The sequence below is a fragment of the Gavia stellata genome, chromosome 17 (genome assembly GCF_030936135.1).
Source record: "Gavia stellata isolate bGavSte3 chromosome 17, bGavSte3.hap2, whole genome shotgun sequence".
Taxonomy (NCBI): Eukaryota; Metazoa; Chordata; class Aves; order Gaviiformes; family Gaviidae; genus Gavia; species Gavia stellata.
The window spans coordinates 10,389,861-10,416,562 of NC_082610.1; the positions used below are offsets into that span (position 1 = coordinate 10,389,861).

The following is a 26,702-nucleotide window of genomic DNA, read 5'->3' on the forward strand; positions in this document are numbered from 1 at the left end:
CTGCAGTGATTGCTTCTCACTATTTTCTTATTTTTAGAATTAATATTGTTGCAAGCAAGTACAGTGCAATATGGCGAATACCTTCTTTTAGCGTGCAAGCCTGTTTATGATCCTTAATTTAGAACTATTCTGATCACAAAATAACTACATGAATGTTAGACTCAGCAATTTGATATCCTAGGGATTTTCCAGAGTACTTTAGGGATGCTCTTAAGACAGACATATTTCTTCATGTCTGGCTTATTACAGAGACAACATCATCCATTTATCTCTGATTACTATAGAATGACATACAGCATAATTCTTATCTCTCTGTTTTGTTTTTGCTGCTCTAAGTAAGCAACTGGAAACCAAAACAGTACTTTCTACAGTGGAATTAATAGCTCTTTCCTGGCATGTTAGTTACATCAATTGCAACTCTCACTCTAATAGCAGCCTCTACTGTTTTTAAAGCTGTAAATCTTATATAATTCCTCTTCTAATATTAATTCTGCTCAATGTCATGTGTAAAGTATAGCCATATTAACTGATCTAAAGATACCTGGAGCTCTTTAAGCAAGGTACTGTGGGCACCAGGTAGGGAGATAACCTCCATCTGACCTCCCACACTGTTCTGAGGGAACAGTTAGTGCTAAATAGCTTACCAAAAAAAAAAAAAAAATCATAATAGCATTCCCCAGCTGCCTAACTGCTGGAGAGCCAGAGTGAACCATCAGAGGTGGGAGACAATATTACCCAGCTCAGGCCCCTGAAATTTCTAAGCAGCAGCAAGGAAACTTTTCTGGGTCAGTCTCAATTTCTGGATTTGCCTCTGTGTAACATCTACTTAAACAAGACCTTTCTAAATGTGTACAAATACACCATGGGGAACAGGACAGGAGAGTCCCTTGTTTGAGAAAAACAGAAGCTATCCACGCCTCTAAAAGCGAATGCTGCCCTCAGGATGGGGAGTGCAGTCAGTTCCCTTCTCTGGCTGGCTGTCCTGGCTTACAGGAGTGCGGAAGACAAGATGAGGCAAAATTAAAGAACACAAGCAGAATCAGGGCTATCAGACTGGAGCCGCTATCCACGGAGGACTGCGTAGATAGTCCTTTGAGTCACACAGTGTAGACCGAGCTGTTTTTCAAAGGGAAGGGGGTTGCAAGGAAAGGAGGTGGTAAAAGCAGCCCCTGATGGGAAAAATGGCAACATCTCCACTCCTTGGAGAAATCTCTGACATTCCTCTTAAAACCCTGCTCTCGTAAGTCCTGTCAGAGATTCAGATGACTTTATCCAAAATCTGAGACAAGTGTGTTTTGGTCATTAAATTCCGAGACAGGTTAATGTCAAAGCATAAACCATGAGACTACACAGCACCAGAGAAATGGTCCACAAGGGCAGCAACCTGTTTGTCATGGCAGTGGCTGAAAGGCGGGGGGGGGGAGGAAGAGATGTGAAATTCATTTCTCTAAAAGAATACTCCTTTCCAGATTACAGAAAATATAATTCATTACAGGATCCTCAATTCCTTAATTTGTTTAAAGGCTACAGTTCTGGTTGGGGTTTTTTGGTGGGTTGTTTGGGTTTTTTTTGGAAGGAAGGGTAAAGCGTGGCTTGGACACAACATCTTTACTGAAGGAAAATTAAGCTGTTGTGATTGTCTCTATACAGCCATTAAAGCACATTTAGAATGTTTGTATTGTACATTCTGAATGAAAAAAACCCAAAACCCGACATTGGTTTGTCAAAATGCTGTCAAGGGTCAGGAAAGCCCACCTCCTTAGCTAATTTGCTGGTCTTATTTGAAATCACTTTTTATTATCTGAATAATTATTTCTCCTCCATTCAAGCTACTAAATTTGGCTAATGTTTGAGAGAAGCAGCAGGATGAATAATCGTGATACCTGGAGTCTTACTGCCAGCATTTATCAGAAGACAGAATTGTTCTCTGTCCCTGTTCTCTGGGCTGTATCTCAGAGCAGACCCAGCCTTCTCCCGAGATTTCCTGCTGATATTTAAGCAGTCAAAACTCGCTTATTCGTAGCATGCCCAAGAACCTGTCCAAATGCTTTCATCCCTGACTGTATTGAAACTATTTGAAGGAGTCTGAGCAAAAAATGCTGTAGTTATCCGAATATGAATCTGATGAGTGAACCTAGTGCTTTAAAACACTTTTATCATTACCTCCAGTGAATGCAGTTTTTGTCTTGCTGCTTGCGGGTTGCCATTCAGTTGCATATATCTGCTTTATTATACACAGAATGCCTTGGTGTGTTGGATTGGTTTTTGGTTCCCTCCCCCCGCCCTGTTTCTCTTCTGGTGTGCTCACTGTTTCCAGATCATTTGTGAGTTCAAAATTGCCGTAGCTTTATAGCACTTAGATATAGGTTTAAAGGCTAGTTTAGTCTAAAGGATTGATTAAATTGGGAAACTTAAGACAGGAGGAGGACAAAAGTGTATATACTGGATAAACCTATTAGGTAGAGGATGGGAGTTACACCACTTATGGTCAGCTTCAAAATGTATTTTAAAAAGTAGCCATTCCTAAGAGTAGTAAAAAGATCTTCCCTTGGTTTTGGCAAAGTAATTTAGCATCCCAAAATGTTTCTATAGTCCTGAAGACAGCAACACATTCTATGTAGAATGAAGCAAAACGTGCAGCAGAAAATAAACATGCAATCAAGAAGTGGATTCACAAGGGAGATCCTTTTCCTACAGAATCTGCTCAGGCAGAGAAAATGAGGGCTCAAATACTCAGAGCATAGTGAGGGCTCATTAACACACACTGCTAAGCTTTACACTATGCAAAAATGAATTATTGCTTTATAGGGACACCCTAGATTATGTAACTGCACCTTAATGGAAATAAAATAGAGCATATGATTTTCACTGTTGCTATTAGCAACAGTTCTGTTGTTAATTTCAGCCTACATTCCCTTCCTGAAACAACCACTTCATTGAAAGAAAACCCTGTGGGACAGGTAATGCAGAAGGTTGTTAGTGCAAAATGAATCAGTGCTTTTGGGATATATACTTGGAGTAACAATGAACATACTTCTTCTTGCATCCCATCCTAGTAATTTTTTAAAAAATCAGGAATTATATTTCCTATAATTCCCTTTTAAAGGCTTTTTTAAATGTGCATTGTCAGCTAGCATCTGTGCAGTCACCATCCTGAAAGGGTAGCTTTAACACATATTTCCATATTTTTTGGAAAATACGGAGAATATCCACATTTTGGGAAAATTCTCGGCCTGATTATCTAACAGAGAGGTGTTTCTTTGTAAAAGTGAATACGAAATTGCTAAGTATCTAATTCAGGAAAGGTTTCCCGTACAGCACAGCGGTTAAGCTGGGACTGCTTGAAGCGCTCGGTTGCTTGCTCTGCTGAAATGGGACCTGTTCAGACAGTAACAATTCAGGATTGGATTTAAATGCTCATCTTTCCTTCCATTTGTCTTCAGTTGCACCCCAACAGTATTTCTTTATCTATCTCAGCCCCAAAATTGTGCTTTTGTAATTGAGTGGATTTTATTAAAACCCTGGAAATTCCCCCAGACTTTCATATTTGGTGAACTGAAAGACACAGATTTTATACTCTCTGAAATGTCACTACCTATTTTTTGAAGAAAAGAAATATGACTTTTTAATTAAAGAAATGGCTATTTGTACAGGGAAATATTGCATTTGTATGTACGATGATAAAATAATGAACTCCATTCGGGCATATTTATATATCTTGTACTATGTGTGGTTTTCTCAGCTGCCACAAAATCGCAATCATAAACACAGAGAAGTCAAAACAAAATGGGCAAACACAACCCTGGTATAATTTCACTGACTGAAATGTATTTTTGCTGTTGCTTAAAGTAACCCCAAATCTGTGCTACTCGCTTTAAGTATAACCTGCCTGAATGTAAGTCAGTCATAGAATTAAACAGAATTTAGTTGTCATCAAATGGTAGAAAAATAAATCTTTGTCTTTAACTATGGGCTTTTTTTTTCCTTCCAAACAAAGTAATTTGTGACTAAAAGCTTAACCTTTTCAAAAATGTTCTTTTTTATGAACTGCAAAAAAACAGCTTCTGCATGTTCTTTCATTAAAAAGTCTCTGCATATTAAAAAGAACTGTGTCTCAGCACTGAGGGCAACTTCAGCAACCTCTTTGGCTGCACCCACAGGAAAATAGATGTGTTGCATGATGTATTACCATCTCATGATAGTAGCCTTGGAAGTAAGATTTTGTAATGACCATGCTAATAGCTATGGGAAACTTCTGACATGCTCCACATAAACAAGAAATCCTCAGAAGCCTGGGCAGATTCAAAGCAGGCTGATTGCTTATGGAGTTAGTAAAATATGCTCATTCAGAGATCACATTCACAGCTACTATAAAGTGAATGTGTATATTTAAGTGAAGATGAACTCCAGAGCAAATAAAGCTGTATGTAGCTGCTTTTATCCCAGAAATATTTTATTACCACAGAGCAGACAACTACTTCTTTTTATTTTTAAGGTTTTTAACAATTTCAGTAATGTGCCCACATCAGTGTCTCCTTTTTATTCAAATACATCTGTAAAACTGAGATAGGCAAGATGTCTACAGATTTTATCAATCAGGAGAAAACATGCCATATTTCAACTAATATCTATGGAAGTCCATAATATCTTGAGCATTAATTAACCAGGTATTTTGTGTTAGTTAATACTTTAAAGACAAGATTGGTCTTTATTTTTCTCTCAACCTAGAAAGAAAGTGTGCATTTGTATTGGGGTAAAATAGAACTTTTTCTCTGGTCTTGTAATGTACCTTCTGGCACATCTATTGCTGAAGTTGAATTTTTCATAAATGAATATCATGCAATTCAACTTCTACAGAAGGCTACAGTCCTATGACATCAAAGAAGGTACACCTCACTCATAACTTAAGTAGAATTTAAGTACATGTACTTAAAATTACAGTCACTTCGTTCTTACCTGGTAATATCTTTCTGGCATTAAGTGATTATTAGATTAAAAAAATCATAGTCCAGAGCTCCTCCTCCTCCAGCAAGTTGCCTAACTGTGAGTCTTTCACTCTGGCCACAAAATTGAAGCCTTTTTTCAGGCTGTGGTAGTTTCATCAGTAGACTAGATAGCAATGTCTTCTAGATAGTCTTTCACTCAGCAGCAGGGGCAGTTGCAAGACAGTTGGTAGAAAATTGTACCTATATAAAGGTATAAACACTAGCGGAGTATTACAGCAAACACTATCACCATTCCTAGTTTAGAAGAAACGTGTCTGCTTTCAGAAGGGAGCTTCATGCTGTCAGTCCCAAGTAAACATGTCCTTTTAGTAATGAGTGAGGTACCTAAGCCCACAAGAGGAATAGCTATAGCATCCTTTTGTCTTTGGTGCTGAGTCTTCAGGCTTCCTTGTAAACTACCTGGCTGCTCAGAGCGTGCAAGCAGATGTTTGTATTGTCTCTTCAATGTTTCCTCCTAACCCCATTCTATAACAAGACATCTAACCATACAGTGTATGTAGCAACAAGGAGCCAAAATTTGAGGTTTTGCAGACTTCTGTTAGCCTGAAACTATTTTCATGAACTAAAGAAGTCAGGGATACTGAACACATGCTTTTCACATCCTAAAGTGATTTCTGTGTGTCTACAGAGGGTGGAGGTGGAATAAGGTCTATTTATTCTCATCATGGAAGACTGATAGACTTTTAAGAGCACCCAACTACCCCTCCAAAGCACTGTATCATTCTCATTTTCATAGCATTTGATTCCCCACAGAAGACATACTGTACATTATACTTTTTCATTCTCACCTTATCTCTTTCTTCTTCAATAACAAATTATTTTTTGAGGGAAAGGATGATCCTGCAGTGGAGATGTTATCTTAGAACTCAAATATGTAGTTTTATTTCCAGAAGACATTTGAGTCATCATCTGTGAATTGAGCATAATGTTGCTTTTTCTACTTTCTAAGAATCTTGTGAAAATAAGTCCACTGTGGATAGAAAGGCATTCAGATATTATGAGGACGAGTGTTGTGGAAGGAATTGAATGTTCTCTGTTCTAAACAATCAAATGAGTGCCAAGCAGTGGCAGTGTGAAATGAGTGAAATTAAGTTCTGGCTCAAAACAGGTGTTTTTCATTCCCACAGTTCATTGAATCTGACTCTGATTTTGAGGTCAGGTAATAATACACTGTCAATTGTTTAGCTGAACCGAATCAAATCATTATTATGAAGTGCTAAGTGATCTGCACACATAAAATAAAAATAGTAATAAAAATTACTCATAAAAATAACTTCCAGTACAGAAAAGACACTAATCACATAGGTTACCAAAACCAGCAGGAACACATTAAATAGTTTACGTGGCTTTCCAGATCCTACTAATCTCTCTTTGATTCTAAAGGTATTCAGACAATACTTAAAACCTTTGCTGAAAGCTTTCATTATATTTTAATGGATGTTACCCTTTAAACAAGTTGTTTTAAATCCCCTTGGTTGTGAAAGACTTCAAATCAAATTCTATCTTCATTGCTGCTTTTTTGAGCTATGTCCCACTTTCTGTTCTTGAAGATGAGGAAATGTTTTTAATCTTTTGTAAAGTGCACAGCTGAATGATCTAGTTTAGCAGTGGTTTCATACCACAGGGTTCTATTTGTTGCCATTTAATGACTTTATTCTGCGTGCGCCTTCATTTGTACATTGCAGGAACAAATGGGTGTAAAGTAAATGATTAATTTTTACCAACTTCAGAATGTCAGTAAGGCTGTCTGTATTAGGATGATATTATCAGCTTTTTAAAATCATGCTATTAGGACTTTTTGGAGGACAGTACTTTCCTAGGGAACAGCTATTCAGTCGACCACTCACCCCCAGCTTGAAGCACAAATGTAGAAAGGGGATCTGGTGAGAAGGATAATTGTTTGCTATTTTTGCATGTTTTAATTTAGGCCACAGTCCAAAAAATATTGAAGTCAATCTAGAAACTACTTTGGCTCCACTGGACTTTTTGAGCAAGCTCTAGGCTTGTAGGGAAGGGTTCATTCTATTTGAACTGAAAACTGAAATCATGTAATTGAACTAATAACTAAAATTGAAGAAGCAGCTTTAGTAGGTTCTACAAAGATTTCATACCAAGTTTTGTAAGTGATTATGCCTAACTACACTTTTCAAAGGGATTTACCATGAAGACCCCTGAGAGCTTATACTAATTTAGTTATTAAATTGTGGCTTCCTACTTACAGGAGTAGCAGAGATGCTGCATCAATGGTAGCACATTCTCACTGCAAATGCAGGCACAGACATGCTGGTGCAAGCAAGCTGCCGAGGAGCAGGGAGCATTGCTCCCATGAGGAGCTAGCTGCCTGCGCGTGCTGCCCAGCGGTGCAGCACGGTGCCGCGCACCCTCACTCCCCTCACGGGAGAATTTCATACATGTACTCCACTGCGTGATAGCGATATGTCCAAAAGAAGCTGAGCAAAAACTCAATTGCAAATTCCCAAGTATCAATTCTGTGATTTGTACTCAAGGAGAAACCTCCCTTAAATGTGAAAAGGAAAGAGGGTAGCAACTTTCTTCCTGTATATCTCTGTAACAACTGACAGGTAGTCCCAAATTTGCTCCTTGACAACTTCCGCATGCACAGACGCATACCATAGGCTTGACAGTTTTCTTTCCTTTTTTTTTTTTTTTTTCCTTTTGCTCTTGGAAGAGATGTGTATCAGACTTTACCTAAAGGATTTTCAGCAGCTCCAAGCGAGAGCATTGGTGCCCTTCCCTTTATCTTGTTCTGACAATGTAACATTTTGACACTCCGTCGTTGTACAAATGAGCTAGTTTTCTTTTTCAAAATCTAACAGTTTCATTACTTGGGAATCATTGCTTCCCAGCCAAATACATAAATGATGACAAGACAACTTGCAACATACAACAGTGAAACATTCTAGTTCTTTTTGCCATATTTTGATGTGAATTTGAGAGTTTGTTTCCTTCAAAAATCAAAGCAAAACTTTGGGAATTTGAAGAGGAGAGAAAAATGGGTACAAATGTAATACAGCAAGCCTAAGAAAATGTTAACTAAAATTCATAAAAATTATGTGGTGTTTTATGCCTCTACTGTAAAGTCTGTGCAATTGGATTATTCAAGGCAGTTGGGTTATATCAACTAGTTGTATATTATTAATTTGTCGGTTTCTCTTCAGGCATTTCATATCCTCTCAGTTTCTATGATCTGCCAATAAGTTATAGCTAAAGAGATTGGCCAGCAGATCCAAGCACTGTATCTTTTCTATAGATTGTTCACAAGGCTGTGAACTTGTGTGTTGGATAACATCTGTTTGCCTGGGCTGTTTAAGTTTATCACGTTCCCTTAAAAATGTGGAGGTTGGCAGGAGGGGCTGGAGGCAGAGGAAGGTCACTGCTCTTCTGGAGGAACTCCCCGAGCCTGCTCCCGGCAGGAGGCTGGAGAGATGCAGGCTGGTGGCAGCAGGAGTGGTGAGTGGAGCTGGGTTTCCCAGGCTGGCACAAAGCCTAGCAGCCAGACCTCACGTGGCAACAGCATCACAGACCTGAGGAGGCAGCAAGCAGAATTTACTGTATTGTCCAGGATTTCATCTTCTTGACATAAACCCTTGTCCAAGGAAAACTCTTCAGTATACAAAACATCTACTCAGGTATCTGTCTGTTTATCAGTGCATGTAGAAGCACTGGCATTGATAACAGTGTAGGTGTTACTTTTTTTTAATTTTAAAAAAATAATAATATTATAAATCTGCATGATAGAGACAACTACGTAATTAGAATATCAGTCTGGAATAACAATGATTTAATTCAAGTTGCAGCGTAATCCTGTGTAATTGTCAAGGGCCTCCAGGTATCAAAAATATGTGCTTTCATTCCAGGCCCATCAGAACGCTGGATTCTGCATCTTTTCATTTTGGTTCAGGAATTGGCTATAAATTCAGCTCTTGCATATGAATTTTCACCTCCCTTAAAAATTCAGGGATGTCTGAATGTGCCATGCTCTGTTCCTTATTTTCTTCCCTCTGCACTTACTACTAAACTATTAATCATGGTTCATCCACTCTTGGTATGCATTTTTAATTTGAATAGCACATGTTAAAATGCTTTCAGACACGAGTGGTTTGGATTTTACTGGCATAATCATTGGCTTCTATTAGATAAGCAGTGCATTATTTTAATAAATTTAACCATCTATGCTCATAACAGACTTTCTTTGGGATGTACAACATGCAGTTAATAATTTTGAATGCAAATGTGTTCTCAAGGCAAGCAAATGAAGATATGCCTGGCTGGAAAGTCTTAGGATGTTGAAACAAGGAAAATTAAAAATTAAGGCAAATTCCATTGACAGATAAAGATAAGTAACGTCTTTTAACTTCAGATTTTTAACTTCATTCATTTAATCAGTTTCCTTTTAAATCTCTTTGAGGGGAAAGCTGTCTCTTCCACTTTTGCAGGCATGGAGGTAAGAAGAAGGTTGCCACAGATGAGCCTAGCTGTGATGCATCTCTCCCGCCTGGAGCGTATCGCTGCTCGGTGCCGCCCAGCCCAGCGGGGAGGCTGGGAGAGGGTTGTGCTGGCAGCTCAGCCTGCTGCTACTCACCCCGGGGCCTGCCCTGGTACATCCGCCTGCTGGCATAGCTCTGCTGTGCGCTGTTTGATTGCTCCCTTTCATCCTAAAATTCTCTTTATTAAAACTGTATTAGTAGTATGGGAGTTTGATTAAAGCTTTTTATACTTACTTGCATTTGTAGCGTCAGACTTTCAGCTACATTAGCTCAAGACATCTAATGTAGTATAGACTTTGGCCAAACATCTGTATTTTTAAAAAGTATTTTCAAGAAATGGCTTATCCATCCACTTATGTTGAGGGAGAGGTCATGTCACATATGTATTGCCGAGACTGAAAACCTTGTGTGTTACATAGAGGGCCCATCAGCGCTGTAATTACCTTGCTTTGGTAAAAAGAGGGAGTCAGAAAATATGCAAAGTGGTAGAAACAACCAGTGAATATTGTTTTCTTTAAAGAGGGGTGTATATGGACTAGAGCTAGTCTGGGGTATCAGAACAATTGCTATCAAGCAGGAAATTGCACTATTATCACTAAACTGAAAGGTCAGCTCTGTTGGAAGTGTCAATTACTGGTAATGTATGAGGTGGGTTTCTTAGTCTAACTGGGAAATATTTTTGAAAGACAGTAGAAATCATGTGAGTGAGTTGTGAACTTTGTGTTCCTCTATGTGAATTACTGAGGTTGATTCCTGAGGGAGATGGGGAAAATGCTTCTAAAAAATGTGATTGATGTCTTTTGGGCATCAGAGCCTTGTTAACGGTCTCCTGCCTTTGTCCTGGGTTTATTGTACCACTATAAGATTTAGAACTGCTGATGCAGGAATTCCTACAGACTTTAGGAAATAGTCTTTGTACAATGCTTTGCCACACAGGGCTTCCACAGGTGGGTGCTATATTTTACCCTGTAATTTTTACGTGAGTAAATGTAGAGCAAAGAGAAAGTGTTATCAATGGCTTTACTTGGAGGAGATTGCAGTGCATCCACCATGAACTCTTTACATCCTTACATATATAAGGATAATAAATAATATATCATACATGCTCACAGTGTGTGTTAGATTGCCTAGAGCAGCAGCCTCTAGTTTTTGCCTGCCTCTTGGCCCATGGATCTGTAATGCATTAAGAACAATTTCTGTGTCTTTCCTTGCTTTAACCTGGTAAGTTCCTCTGGCCACAAGGATTGTCAGAGAGTCATAAAATCAACAAACCAAGATATACTTTTTGGTAATAAACTACTACATGTGGACGAACAGCCCAGGATACAGCACAGTTATCTTTCTGTGATAGTGTTACCAGAACAAACTCAGTTTGGTCATATTGGTTTGGGGTATTTCCCCAGTGCAAAGGTCTTCTCCTTATTTATACCTGTCATCACAGTGCACCACTCTGAAAGCTTTCCCTTCAGCTCATGATGCAAAAATAATGTGGTCTGTGAACTGCTGCTGGGGTTTTAAGCTCACTTCAGTTCCTGCAGAAGGGAATTAGACTATGCCCAAGGTCTGACTGCCTTTGTTTGCTGCTCTTGCCTCCCGCAGTCACATAGGCTCCTTGACAAACCCTGTGCAGCTGAGGACACAAGGTGCTCAGATAACAAAAAGAACAAGGCATATTTCTCATAGTAAGAATTTGGAGGCACAGTTTGATCTAGCACCTCTTACTTCTTGCTGTAACTCATCTTACTGTAATTGTAAAATTGTCTCAATCACTTTCTTGTTTTGTGTCTCTTCACAGAGTGATGAGGTTTTAACAGTCATCAAGGCAAAAGCACAGTGGCCGGCCTGGCAACCTTTGAATGTGTAAGTAAGTAGGGAATAATAGTATGACTCAAGAGCCTTGTGTTCAGTGTTAGCTGATGGACTGCTCTAAACTCATTGTCTCATATAATCATTTGCTCTTGTAAAGAAACAATCTAAAAATGATGAGTTTTAAATCTTTTTTGTTGTTGTTGTTGGTTTTTTTTGTCAACAATTGCTTCTCTTGTTCTTTCCTCTTTAGCACCTCTTCATTTTTTACATGCTTTGGTTCACTAACTGTTACAGGAGGATTATCCCATGGAGTTTGTGCCTTCATTGAACAGTGATGTTTATTCAATGCTTCCTCAAAAATATATTGTACTATTTTACATGTAGTATTTTTTAGCATCCTGTAATATTTTTAGCATCCCATGTCACGCACTGTGACAACGCACTGTGTCAATATAGCAAACCCTCAACCCACCAACAAAAAACTCCTAAAGGACTGATTCTTTAAAATGCTTATCTGAAACACTCTATGATAGCATCATGGTCCCGATGGTAGTATAACCATGGTTGTTTTACCAAGTGAGAGAGCTAGCTAGCTAGCTTCCTAGCTTCCCAGGATCCTAACTCTGGACTCTCTGGCACTCAGCAGAAAAGAGGACAACTCTTCTTTCAGGATGCTCTTGAATTTACTGGCTGTCTTTTTTGGGGCGAGGGGAGGGGTGTGGCATGTTGAAGGGGGTGGTTCCTGCATAACTTATCTGTGCTTGGCCAAAAGTCCATACTAATTATCTAGGCCCAAATAAGTGAGACTTACAAGAAGTGACTAAAGATGAGAACCCAGTATAAGGGGTCACCCCATTAGCTGAGAGTCAAATTAAGTCCTTGGAGAAGCAGGGCAATTGGTCTACTGCAAGATCGTATGGACCAGGTAGTCCTGTTCCCTCTGTAAAAAGTATAAGGGGAGCAGTTAGTGGAACACTGTGCCTGGTGTCGTCATCTGTATTTCAGAAAGTATGTGAAAATTTGGAGGTTATTCAGAAAAAAGCTACAAAAGAGTTCAGTTTTTAGAAAACATCCCCTACCATAAGAGGCTTAGAAACTCTTAAGCAGCTTAGGACTTAAGCCATTAAGTATATCCCCCTCACACACACACACACACACACCCCCCAAGAAAAAAAAGGTTAGGAGGTGAGCAGAGCTTAAATAGTGAAAAGATTTCTGACAGCTGATCCTTCTTTAATCTGGAAAAAAAACACAGTGTGAAATCCCTCGTAGCACGGAAGCTAAGGTAATTCATGACAAGGAAATTCTCACTAAAGGTATGGGAAAAGGCTTTAACAGTGTGCCTAACCTTCAGAGCAGCTTACCTGAACATGAGATGGATTTTCCATCACTTGAACGTACTTTAACCCTGAGACAGAGTTGTAGGCTTTGCACAGGAATTGTGTGTTAGGCTTTTTTTGGCTGGTGTTATGCAAGTCGTCAGTCGAGGTGACTGTAATGGCATTCTTTATTTATGGTTTTATACTCCTGAAATTTTCAGTATTTGGATTTGGCAGTGTTTGCCATGTAGTAGTTGTGGATAGCATTTTTTTCCCTGCTGCCTTCTTTCTATTCACTCCAAATGAACACTTTAAAATGGAAACTTTTTTCCACTTCTGTGTTCTACTACGATGAGGTCTCTGACTGAAACAAGCCATTTATTTTTTCCTTCCAATTTCAGTTACTTTCCTGAAGCAACATTTACATATGGTGTTTCTGTATCAAAGTGAACAATACTACTAGGAATTGACTGTTCTGGGTGCTTGGAAGGCTTTGGCATTGACAGGAGAGCAGGTTTGTACTTTGTTCACAGAAAGATGGAGCGAGGATCTTGTGCTCCAGAGTCCCAATCCATCTTCTTTCAAATACACTGAAGATATGACATAACAAAAAATCAAAGCTAATTAAAATATGTTGCCCCTGGTCATAATAGCTAGTTTAATATAGCACTGAGAAACTTCTTTGTGAAGTTGAGAGTGAACAACTTCAGATACTTTCTAGGCATAGTCTTTCACAGACATGCCTGCAAATGTTTCTGCAACATCCTCCAGATGTTCTTCCAGTCAGTTCTTATCTTTTCTATATGGTAATTCTCACCTTTCAGTAACATCAAAACGGAAAAAACCTTGGTATTTGTGCTTTCAAATACTGTGCAAGGGTTCCTCTAACAAATGTTCCTTCACTTTACAGGTAATGTTGGATTTTTGGCTTTTAAAATAATTTTTTATCATATTTTGCCATGATGTCCTTCTTTTTGATTCCATTTTAAAATACAATCTAAGCTTCAAAAGAAGACAAAATTTTCAATAGCCATTAACTTCTGGTGTTAACTTCCCATTTGCTGTTATGGATAGTCCTTCCTGGAATTTAGATTAGGGTTGTGCAAGTATTGGGCAATGACTGCTCAGGATAAACATTTGGTCTATTATTATGCATAACACAGCCACCTTACTAATCAAGAATTTACTAATAGTCATTACTAACCTTCTTTTGCATAATCATTAGTTATATATCTAATATATAATATGGTGTGACAGTGGTGTCAAAGTGGCGTTAGAATGTGTCATAATAAACACAGCCTAAAAACCTTCCTGAATGTGCTTTACAACAATTACAAAATGCATAATACTGGGAAGCCAATTTACAGAGGCCTAAAGTGTCAAAAGTTGGCAAATTCAGCCTGCTCACACTTCAAAGTTTATCTCCCGATTCCATATAGTAATTTTTATTGCTAACACTATCCAAGTTACACTACCAAGTGTATTACAGTGATTACACTTAAAATCAAAGGGAGGAGGGGAACAATTACCTCCAAATCTTGCGCGAGGGCTGTAAGAGTATTAATCTGTTTGCATGCTGTTGTGGAGAATCCGGGATGAGGCACCGCAGACACCAGGCTGCTGCCCCAGGTGAACACGTTATCTGACAGTAACAACCCACAGTTAATGGGGCTGGAGTGCAGTGACATTCACATAGGTAGTGGCAGAGACTGTCATGGAGGGGAGACTTAAGGGCTCGGTATTTGCTCGTCGCAGGCACCAGCTCAGTCAGACCCATCCCTTTCAGGGGAGACCCAAGAGAAAAAAAAACAGACGGGAGCACGCACCCAGGCCCAGCACAGCCCTGAGCAACAGCCCCGCTGCCCTCGCAGGGTAATCATCAGCCAGCCAGGATGGGCACTGCGCCTGTGCCGGTCCCCTCCCGTCTTTCCAAAACAGCGAGGGCGGCTGCAGCATCTCCTCCTTTCCTTACAGAGGCTGTAGCAAGGCAAGCTGCTAATTCTTGCCCACATCTTGAGCAGTTGGTGAGCCCTTGCGTTTTCACTCCAGTAACCTGTAGTAATGTGTGAGAGGATGGTTTTGGCTGGGCACCTCTCATGGATTCATCATGAAGTTAAATGGCTTTTCTTCTACTCTGTCAATGCTGGTCAATGAGGCTGTGACTCCCGAGGCCAGGCGTACCTCATTAAGTACTGTTTCAAGCTCTGTATAGACATGGAGGGCATGAAGTGTGTAACTCTGTGTCTAAATCTGATGGTCATGCCAAAAGCCTTTGGTTCATGACACCAGAGGTAAGAAAGAAAATATAACTAGGAGCTTTTCTTCTGCTTAGGGAGAAGAAAATAGAGACTTCTCAGTGCAGATCCAGCGGGCACAAAGTGCCTCCCCAGGGAGACATCTTTGGCTTCAGAAATGAGTTCAGATGCAAGAAATTACAGAAGAGGCTGAGACAAGTTGCCAGCCCTAAGCAGGGAAGGATATAATGACACTAAGTAATTTTCTTAAATGCTTTCTGTTAATTACAATTAAGGCTAATACACTTTAACATACTGTCATCTTCCATGCTGTGGAAACTATATCCTGCCATAGACTTAATGTCTTTTTTCATTCCTCTCCTCAGTTCCTGTATATGCTTGCTTTTTGTCATTGTTTTTCTTTTTTCTTCCCATCACTCATCTTCATTATCCTCCATTCAGTTTCTTACCCAAGGCACTAGCGTGCAAAAAAATCTCCTGAGTTGTTGCATTTAAGAGAGTTTTGGGTGATCTTTGTGAACCAGTTTTATGGTTGCCCAACCAAGAAAGCAATATTGGTAGCACGGAAAGGAGTGCCAGACCCAGTAATAAAACATTTTGCTGTTGCTTATGTTTGTATTACCAAGTTGTGTGTCTGAAATTCTGACTTTAAAGTACTTGCAGGGAATGCACTCTTCCTTAAGTCTAACGGTATCAGTATACAGCATGCTGCAAATGAAAGTTTTTTTTCTTATCTTACTTGTATAAACAAGAGCACAGCTCATTGCTCCCTTCCTCTCAGGTGTGTTTCAGGCAGAATCAAATTTTACTTCATACTCAGCTGCAAATCACTGGCTTTTGGCAGTATGGAGGATAAACTAGAGCAAATACAGGCAACTGGTATCCAAATCTGCATATCCGGTACCTGTAAAAATAATCAAGCCATGACAGAATAACTTGGGGAGAAGAAGGCAAGACGTTTAAAGATAGTATGCATCAAATTCCACAGGAGCTAATAACTGTACAGATCTTGCCTTGAATTCCCTTCCCCCAAATGGATGCTTTTTTTTTTTTTGGCTGTATTTGTTATGCCTTTATTTCAAATCCAGACATCTCTATTGTGACATCCCCCTTTTTCATTCAACACACACTTCTATCTAAATAAGAGCTTCCCAGGATAATCCACCAGAAGAAAATAAGCACAAATCCTGATCAATTAGTCCCACCCTATAATGTGAGTTACAGAGTCAGTTACAAGAAGAAAAACGGGACTCTTTTTGAAGGTGGGACCTTTTTGAAGGTCAGTTGTCGGACACACAAGCAGCTGTCAATTCCACATCTTGGCATGAGCTGGATTGTCTTCAAAGTGGTGAAATCCAAGTCATGTAGTGTTGTCAGAGCACTTGCTGTTTTTACAGCTGCTTGTTTTTTCATGATCACTATGTCCTCTGTGATTCCTCACCATTAGGGAAAAGCATTATCATACATGTATCTTTCTTTTGTATAACAGCATGTTTGTTGTGATGGTTGGGGAGTAGGAGAACGCAGATTCTTCAGGTGGGTCTCTGATTTTCCAAAATGGCAGGACCTCCAAGCCAAGGTACTACATCAGAACAAGGAATATCATTTCACCATACGGTTCTCAGCTCTCTGAAAAAAACCCAACAGTGGAATTGAAAATGGATAGTTTGACAGGAATCACACATTAATAGACACCTCTCTGGGTAGTTTCTGACATTTCAAAGATATGTCCAGTATAAGTATATGGCTCTTTCTTAATATAGGCAAAGGGAGAAGTATTTGAATGGTAATTTAATGTGTCTAATCACTTTTTTGTAGTTTCTGTAAACCAGGAAAGCATTCAGCCCTATGCAATACTGTGGAATATGGACTTCCATGTACATAAAGCCTAACACTGATAAAAACAAACATGGAAAGGATGGAGGATGGAAATTATCCTCTAGTATGCCATGTATTCTATTATTAAACACTCAGGACCTTATAAATTATTAAATACTGCTACAGATAGTATGTCTTTCCAAGTATGTTAATGTGTTCATTTTGTCTTTTCCTGATACATAAAAAGGCAATATTGATTTGGAAAATAAAATAATTGAAAAAGTAGCTTTAACTTTCTGTCCTAAAACCTTTCAGATTCTAAAAAACTGGCAAGAAGACTCCACTTCCCTGCATTAATTAGCTGCCTATTTCCCATTCCTTTCCTTCCAGAGTTTCAGTCTGCAGCCCTAGCTAGGAGAAAGAATATATTTGGATAGGGGTCTCCAGCAGTATGAGTGTAATTATTACTAAGCACATCATGTGTTTTCTAATTATTAATTTTTTTCAGTTTATTTAATTATTTTCGGCTTAGTAGATCAACCTATAGACAATCTATTTCAATGCAAAAATTCAAAATATTTTATCTAGGAAAAGAGTATAGTGAGAGTACCCGACATTAAAAGGTTACGTTTTTCTGAAATATTCACAAGCATTACTTTTCATACTCCTCTCTCATTCATCTTTTTCTTTTATGCAAAAACACTACTGCTTTCCAACCTTTTTACCTCCTCATTCCATTCTTAGTTACAACCAAGGCACATTGAAGTGATAGGCATTTTTCTTTATTATAATTCTGAACTATTTAAAGTTTGGAAAATTATCCTCTCCTTCCTTACGTCTCTCCTGTTTCCATTTCATCTCTCTGTGCTGTTTGTGTGAGTAGTCATGGTCCTGTGGTTTTCCTCTGCCTCTTGACTGTGTGCAGAGCTTACTCTTTTTCTCGTCCATTTAAGCAGCTCTTCCCCATCTATTTGGAGATTACCCAAAAACACTTCAGTAAGCACTCGAAAGGGAAGCTTAGCGTAAAAGGAGGCCTATTCCTTTATACTTATAAGTTACCTCATCATCCCCTACAAATTACACCATCAATCCCCTTCTATTTCAAGTTTTACGTATCCTGATATCTTTCATCTGACTACAAACATATTAGAGCTGTTTTCCCTAGCTTGGAAGGATGATATCAGAAAATGCAACAGGATATTCCCAAGTATGGTTTTCAGCATCAAGATAGATAATATGGCTAAACTGGGCAATAAAGTAAACTGTTCCAGAAATCAAATGAAGAGTATTCCTTAGAAAGGTGATGGGAAGTGCAAAAATGGTCTGATGCAAAATATGTTTGAGTTGATGGATCATACTAGCTGGAGAAAAAAATGCTGACATACTCTCTTGTATTTTCCTTCCTTTGTTCTTGAGTGAAAGCTCTTTCAATCTTTGCTTTCTTCCAGAATTCTTCTGCCACAATTTGAGCAAAAAATGTTTGTTGTATGTTTTGAACCTGCAGTGAATTTGCTACGATCAATAAGTCTTCATTACAGTATTTGGCAATAGAAAGTCAAGACACAGATGAGCATGGAATTTCATCTATTTGGGGTTTCAGCTTTTGTTTGTTTCTCATTTTACTTCTTTTTTACTTACATTTTTTACTTTTGGCTTTTTTTACTTTACTGTAATCTTCTGATATTCATGTACCCACAAAACTTCTCTTTCTTAAAGTAGCCTCCATATTTAGGTCATTGAATGATTACTTAGATGATGTTAAATGAAGAACCACTTAAGTCATAAATGGAACTCTTTACTGTCTTCTGAAATGTAATGAAAGAACTCCCTCTCCTCATCTTATGCTTCATTGCTAAAGTTCTCAATTTATTGTGTCTAATATTCTGCTCTTTACAACTGACACAGCCTTAATGTGGTGTTGTCTCACTGATAAATATCCTTGTGTAAAACTACCCAAGGTTATGTATACAGTAGCATACTTAAAAGAAGTCTTCAGCAGTGAAAACAGCTTTACTAACAATTCGTGACTACATTAATGTTACTGATATTATCTAATCAGTTCCATCAGATGACAGAGAGCTGAAACATAAACATTATCCATGTAAACATGATGTGTTGCTGAATGTCTCTATTGACCTTCTCACACGTTGCAAGTTTTGTGAGGTTCACAGAGAGAGGCTAATTTACAAAACGACATTGGAAGCCATTTGGGCAACCATTTGCTGTAAACACCTAATTCTCAAACTTTCAGTTCCTGAAGTGTTTACATACCTAAAGAGCTATTAATAACATTACTAAATGCATAAAAATACAACTAAGTTTCAGTGTTCCCAAAGTTCACTACATTTTCACAAGGGTGAGGGGACCTCTATTAGGCAACAGATCACAACTAAACCATATTAGCTTCCATAATTTAGTTGTTGCCCTGCCTGTTTTATCAGTGAGGGGCTGATCTTCAAGTGTACCTTTTAAGTTAGACACACACACGTATGGTCAGCAAAATAAAGGGTATCACCCAACATGGAGAAGACTCTCCTGGTACTTGGAAGGTCTAGGTTTAATTCTCCTTTCCTCCTGATGAGATTCGAATGGTAACACCTATCTCTGAATGTAAAATTCAAACCAGCAACTTACACAGTGAGAGCCCTTTACTGTCACATACCATGTTCTTCTGGCTCAAGCCTTGTCACTTTGCATGGAATAATTAAATATTTATCTGCGAGATAAAGAAAGCAATCACTAGGATTTGCCCCTCAAGAAAAGGGAGGGGAGACAGAAGAGTTTTCTGAAGGAGACTGATGGCCAAAATGTTTGGTAAACAGTGAGTTAACCACCTTTGTAAGATGGGGAAGGGGTATGTGTGGAATAAGTACAGATCAGTCACATGTTCTCATTAATTAGAAATCATTCTGTCTTTATTTTGTGGCACTTGTGCAATGATGATAGCTTTTTCAATTCCCTGGCTGCCTTGGAAGAGAGACTGTTCCTGGCCAACAAAAATACTTTGTTCCATTTCCAGGTTTTTAGCCTTTTTTTTGTAACACCTTCACATTACTTAAAATAGAATGCATGAATTAGGTAATTTTGGAAAAGAAAACACTTAGATTTGTCTCCTTTTTTGACTGATATTTACTGAATTCAACTTAAGAAACAATGTTTCTGTTCACCCAAAAATGCACTTTTAAAGGAAATTATAATTTTCAAATAATTTGATTAGATCTCATTGAAATTGATTTTCCATTACTTGCTTAATTTCTCTGTGCTGGAAAAAGGACAAAATTACATACATTTGCATTACATTCGTAATAAATGGAGTAGGTTTTTAGAATGAAGATTTCAAGTAGATGTTTCCTTCTGTCTTGTCCTATAAAATAAATATGTTACTTGAGGAATCTTTTTAAGGTTTTCTGAAAATCTTTCAGAAGTAATTGTTTTTAGAATTTATGTAATTGATCTTTATAACTATCTGGAAAATTTGAGAAATTAATTTACCTATCCATCTAGGCAAATTATCTATTTCTGTCTAAACTGCACATATGGATAAAATGCACGTGCAAACATGCCACAACTAAAGCTGGCATTTTTCCTTTAATAAGACCTATATTAAAAAATATTTATAGGCTATATCCAAAATCAGTACATTCTTGTGCTATCTACATTTGGAGTAATTTGTTTTGGATAACTTAAAGCGGAGACTGTTGGAGGAAAAAGAAACAGATGTACAGAGTAGTTTCTTGGCCTTGATCAGTGAACTTACTGGAGAAAAAAAAAGATTTTTATTTCTCCCTGTTTACTTGTTGCCTCTGATTTTGTTAAAAACAAACTAGTGCCAACAACTTGCTTATTCCCTTGTATCATGTTTTAATTTTGACATGGTTCACTGCAGTTAATTATTATAAATCTTAAGGTTAAAATAATTAAGCAGTTTATGGCAGCTACCTTTTCTGAGGCGTTTCAGATAGGGTCAGTATGTCCTGAAATCATGTGCGACAGCAGCACAGGTCTGAGCCAGCTGAGCCAGTCTGAACAAAAAGAGCAGAGAAGGTGCAGTTGTGCAGCCTTCAGACCAGGTTAGCACCCAACATGTGTTCAGAGTCCCTGGCACAAACCCACATCGACGCCTATGCTGCCAAGTCTTGCATCAGCTGCTGCTTGAATGTGCCAAAATAAAACCATCTCGTATATGCCTATATGCTATAAATGCACCTTAAGTGACCGTTCTAGAAATGCTTTCACTTTCTGTAGGGAATGCTACACTTTCTGTAGGGACGGAAGGTACGTGACTTAAGGAGAGCCAATAGTGTTTGTTTAACTGTTTAGGAAATCCACATAACCAAACTACAGTCCTTTTAGTCATGTTTTTATAAAATTAACCCACCTGCTTGCTCAGCCATTACCTCGGGGATGCTCTGTGCCAGCAAGAGGCTGTGCTGCCTGTCTCATTAACGGGCTGTCACTACCTGGTTCAGCCTGGATGCGTCTATGCCCCAAACCCTGACAGAAATCCTCTCTTACGGTTTTTCTCTGGAGCCAGACGTTTGCTGTGCAGAACTCAGAATCACAATGTCAGAGCCAAATGCTGGTCTCTACTAAATCTATATTAATCGGCATTGGGAGGGGAAGATTCAAATCAATGCATCTTTCAGCTTTGATAACAGAGAGGCTTTAGATAAAAAATAATGAAATGCCCAGAGCCCTAGAGACCAGAGACCTGACAACATCTGTAAATTAATTCTATGAATTAGTCTTCCTAGAGCATCTTATTAAGGGTTAATAAAATTATTCACAAGTACCATACTGAACTCCTCATAGCATACAAACTAAAATTAATCAAAAAGTACCTAGTAATTTTCTTTAATCAACTTAATATAGAAGACAGGGTTTTGAATTTTGCAGTCATTCCAGTTCCTATCCATCCACTTAAAATATTCCATATGAAATGAAATTGTGCCTTTAGTTCTTTTACAATATTATGTAGTCACCAAAGTTTTGTTTTGTGTGATGTCTAGGTGAACAAATTCTGAGATTAGTTGCTTGCTTTCAGTTATGTGACCCTTTTCCTGTCCCATTCAGAATGCTGAAATTATTTCCTGTCCTGCCATGCAATGCACTGTCCATAAAGAGCTGATACTGGTATCAGAATGTAATTTATAAAAATATACATCAGAATCGAGTAAATTATGCAATTGCTAAATTAATCAAGCCCTCAGACTACCCGGCTGAGAATTAAAAAAAAGACATGTTCGAACACACATACTGGTATTTAGGTTTAACTGGCATTCCAAATGGCAAAATACAGACTGAACTGCAATTAACCAGCTGTAATGGGCATAGTTTAAATTTTATTTGTTATTTTCTCCACAGTGATAAGAAAAGCTCATGTCATAGCCCTTTAATCATCTATCCACTGTATATCATTATACAAATTGCTTATAAACACTGTTCCACCTAATGATTTCAAAAATAAATCATGCATATATAATTTCACCTAGCGTGACTAAGAGTCAGCAGAGGTTTATATAGAAATAAGGAAGCCTATTATTTATTGCTACTTCTTATATTCCTCATAATGCTCATTTTTCTTGCATACTTGTTAGATATCTTCTCCTAATTGGCTGAATGCTGCATTTAACTTTCCACTTCCTCTGTACTTTTAAGAAAGTAAGGTTCAGGTATTTTCTTGCTTTATAAGTTTATGTATCCTACCATAGCTGCATTTAACCCATTGAATACCTTATGATGTGCATGTCGTTGCATTACATTTAAGTTTCTTTTAATAGAGAAAAGTGAGTGTAGTTAACGCTCTTTTTATAACAGAAAAGTGTACTATAAAGCCAAGCAGCTGTTAAATCTTTTGGTGAGGAAAAGGTGAAGATACAAGAAGAGCTGGGACATTATTTTATTTAAAAGAAAATAATGTAGGTCACATGGGCAACTATTTGTGGGTGTAACCTGGAGACCAGAGCGTTTGTGATACAGTGGAACTTTGCTGGCTCTGCTCCCTCTGTTTAGGGAGCTGGGGTGTGAAAGGTGCACACAGAGGAGCCCACAGTCCTGTTCTGAAAAAACTATGCTATTTTGGACACCAATAACATTTTGATGTTACAACAGACTTTTGAAAGACATTTTCGTTCCTTTAATACAATAGCAGAACTGTGACTAGTATGGCTCTTTCAGAATATATTACATATTGATTCATTATATAGAATACATTATAAAATTAATAGCAGTACTACTGCAGAAGAAGCAAAACACTCTAAGGTTCCACAGAGATATGACCTTTACTCATGAAGTTCAATATTCCTTCAATTTTAGATTATTTTCTTAAAAAAAAAATCAATTAATATCAATACAACAGATATAAATTCTTCTGTCAGCATGCATGGTAATGCCATTACTGTTAGTTGATTTACTCCAAAGCTAAGGTGCAAATAATTTCATCAGTGTCTAACTATTCATTTGACATACGGGACAATGTCATACATCTGACTTCCCCTCATGTGAGTAGTTACGTAAATATGATTTGTGAGAGTACAATCTGTCTCCATACAGTAAAGTGGGTAGCATGAACAGTTCAAAAAGAATAACTGATTAAAAATGAAACTTAAATAACTATCATGCTAAGGTAGTGTCAAATTATTGCCTGAAGCAAACCTTAATGACCATTTTAGGGATTCTTGGGGGAAAAATAGTTTATGTTGTTAACTGCGGCTAATAGCTTACAATATCAACAGATCTTTGACCACTGTAGTGTGAACATTACTTGGCTAACACATGGTTGGGAAGTCGGCCATAAAAACCAAACCAGTCATTGCCATTATAACAGCAACATTACTGTACCCGTAGTGCACTGAATTCACAATAACATGATTTTCAGTCAGTAACAGCTGTATCCAGGAAAATAAAACTTCTAGCAAAGAATTAATTAAATTTGTACAAGCCTGTCTCATTGATAACAAGCCATCATGAACAACTGAAAATAAAAGGATATAAAATTGCTAGTACCTAAAGCACGAAGAATCAAAACAAGGAATAGGCTGATGAACTCTCTGAGTTACAAATTTATTCTCAGTGACTTGCCATTATAATGAAGTGGGATGAGTGAAATGTGGTTACATTTGACATCTCACTGGATCAATGTTATCCTAAAAGAAAATATATGAGTTTTTTGCTGAAGAATTATGACGTGCTTTTCTCTTGACAGATTAGTTGATTTAAATTTTGAGATGCTTGAAAGTATTTTTTGAATCCCTAAGTGGCTCTCTCTAAGTACAGATACGCTTTTATAAGAATAAAAGTTGTAATGTTGTATTATATGGCCCATATTTTGCCTTAAATAGGTGGTCTGGGACTATTTTAAAGAGATTTTGTGTGAGGTATATCTTCTCTAAACTTAAAACCCTACTTTAATTCTATGGTGAAAGCATTACAAGCTCTATAGTGTATGTATTTATAACCATGAACAGCCGCCTTAATGAACAGCTACCTAAGCTATCTACATCTGTAAGAAACAGGAGCAGATCTGTAGAGTGAAACAGTGCTGAGGAATTGACACATTTTGGGGATGGGAGATTGCTTTGGGTGGCTGCCACGCTGCTTGCATGGAGCGTGACTGCCTGCCGGCAGTGGGAGTACAATCGGAAAAGCTCCATTGATTGGAAAGAAATCAGGTCTGCACTCCGAGATTGCTCTGGGATATGAACCAAAGCACAACAGGAAATTCAGCTCAGAAGTGCACCTCTGATTTCCACTAAAACACCCATATACTTGTCCCTCTGTGCTCGTACGGGATGCTGCGCAGTGTCATTACACATTACAATTCATTGCTGGCACAGAACAGTAGAAAGTGATTTCAGGATTTGCCTGAACAGAGGAAAGTAGCATGCTCAATCATTTTCTTGTCTGAGTGAATTTGACCAATGGATTCATTTTTTTAAGAACTGCAAAATGTGAGACAAGTTATGTATCAATTACAGTTCACCTTGTAGGATACTGATTACAATACCTTGTTGTCAATTGTTTATTTTCACTGTATGTTATGTATTCAGATTGAAATTTTCATGCCAAGTTAGAGGAAAATACAATGTTTTACTTATGTTTAAAGTGTTTTAATAGCTGTTTACCTATGATGGTCTTGTATTGCCATGTTTTGGAAAAATGACTTGATAATCAATGAGTTGAAAAACTCATCCACATCTGGCCAAGTTTAATGAATGTACAGTGGTCTCAGTATACCTATGATCACTTGTTAATATCTGGTGGCTCATTATTTCTTCAGAACCTGACCTTATTTGAGATGCCATGTAAAGCATAAATGGATGAACAAAATCCTTGTGAAAACTTCCACGATGGAAGCCAGTAAAATGCAGTGATAACAAAATCAAAATGCAGAGCTCAGACTGTTGGGGGAAACATTTTCAGATTGAAGCCTTTTGGAATGCAAAATATTTGTAATAGTTAAAAATGAGGTATTTTGGTGAAACTGCAGGAAGAAGTGGAGGAAAGCAGCACATATGAATTGGCATTTGCAGATTATATCATGGGCAACAGTTTTACTCTTGCAAGAAGTAATTAGGACCTGAGTTTATATATCACATAGACAGATGTAAATGTGAAACACTCGTTCTTTAGTGATTCCAACAATAAGTGATATTTTCCTTACATCAATTACAAGTAAAAAAAAATTATCTTGAAGTTCTAAGTCTAGAAATGGTCAAATTCCAACATATTTTCTTAGAAATTAACTTCTTTAAAGTAAAAGCTTTCATAGGAAATATAACAAAGGCAAAAATAAGCCAGTTCTCAGAGGAAAAATACACTATCTGTAGAAGAAATGCAAGCACATTAATTAAAGTAAATATCTTGTTCAGATTTATGTACTCAATTTTTTGGATGAGATCACTTGTTATACTCCTATATGGAAAAAAATGCTTTCTCACAGACTATTTGTTATGCAGAGATGATGAAAATGCTTTGTCTTTCTTTAAAAAAAAAAAAAAAATCAGGTTTCATGGTCAACTGCTCACAAGGGAACAGGAGTATAATTTTAATAATTAATATTTTTGGGTTTAGACATTTAAAAAATCTAGTTAGTCATAAGGTGCAGTAGTAACAATAAATTATTGCAGAACTTTCTAGGCATTCTATGGTATCTACTACTTCAAAGAGATATAGCCATTAAAAAAATGAAAATACCATAGTCTGGTAGCTCTGTGCTTTTCAAGTGTAATCTTTTACTGGCATGGATGTACTATTTGAGCCTTATAGTTAAAAGGGATATTAACTTAAGTAGTCTGATGACATGCATCCCAGGAATAGAATATGATGACAGCCTGCAAAGATTTCGTAGAATCATAGACATATAGAATCATTTAGGTTGGAAAAGACCTTTAAGATCATCAAGTCCAACTGTTAACCTAACGCTGCCAAGTCCACCACTAAACCATGTCCCTACACACCTCATCCACACGTCTTTTAAATAGCTCCAGGGATGGGGACTCAACCACCTCCCTGGTCAGCCTGTTCCAATGTCTGATAACCCTTTCAGTGAAGAAATGTTTCCCAATATCCAATCTAAACGTCCCCTGGTGCAACTTGTAGCTGTTTCCTCTTGTCCTATCACGTGTCACTTGGGAGAAGAGACCAGCACCCACCTCACTACAACCTCCTTTCAGGTAGTTGTAGACAACAATATGGTCTCCCCCCTTTTATTGGGGGTAAAAGCCAACATCTGTCAATCCGGATGTAAATGAAGTTTCCTTCCACAAAATGACAGTATAGTACTAGGAAACATTTTCAGAGTTTGGAGATTTTGTGTACAAAATGAGAGGAATGAGAAGGCCAGACAGAGTTGCTTGTTTCTATGGCAACATAATGGTGTCTAGCTCAGCTATTTTCTCCTTTTATGATTTTATAGATAGCTGGGATTAATCCAGTGAAGTTTAATATTGCCAAAAATAGAAGAATTCTAACCCCCAGTCTAATCAG

The 26,702-nt window shown here is 37.9% G+C and overlaps 1 protein-coding gene across 1 annotated transcript in view; it reads left to right on the forward strand.

The window, feature by feature from the left end:
- SPON1 (spondin 1) overlaps positions 1–26,702 on the forward strand; it is a 193,549-nt gene that overhangs the window by 147,584 nt on the left and 19,263 nt on the right. Inside the window, exon 7 of the mRNA XM_009816395.2 lies at positions 11,310–11,374. Within this exon, the coding sequence (XP_009814697.1) occupies positions 11,310–11,374 (65 nt within the window). The remainder of the gene's footprint in view (positions 1–11,309; positions 11,375–26,702) is intronic.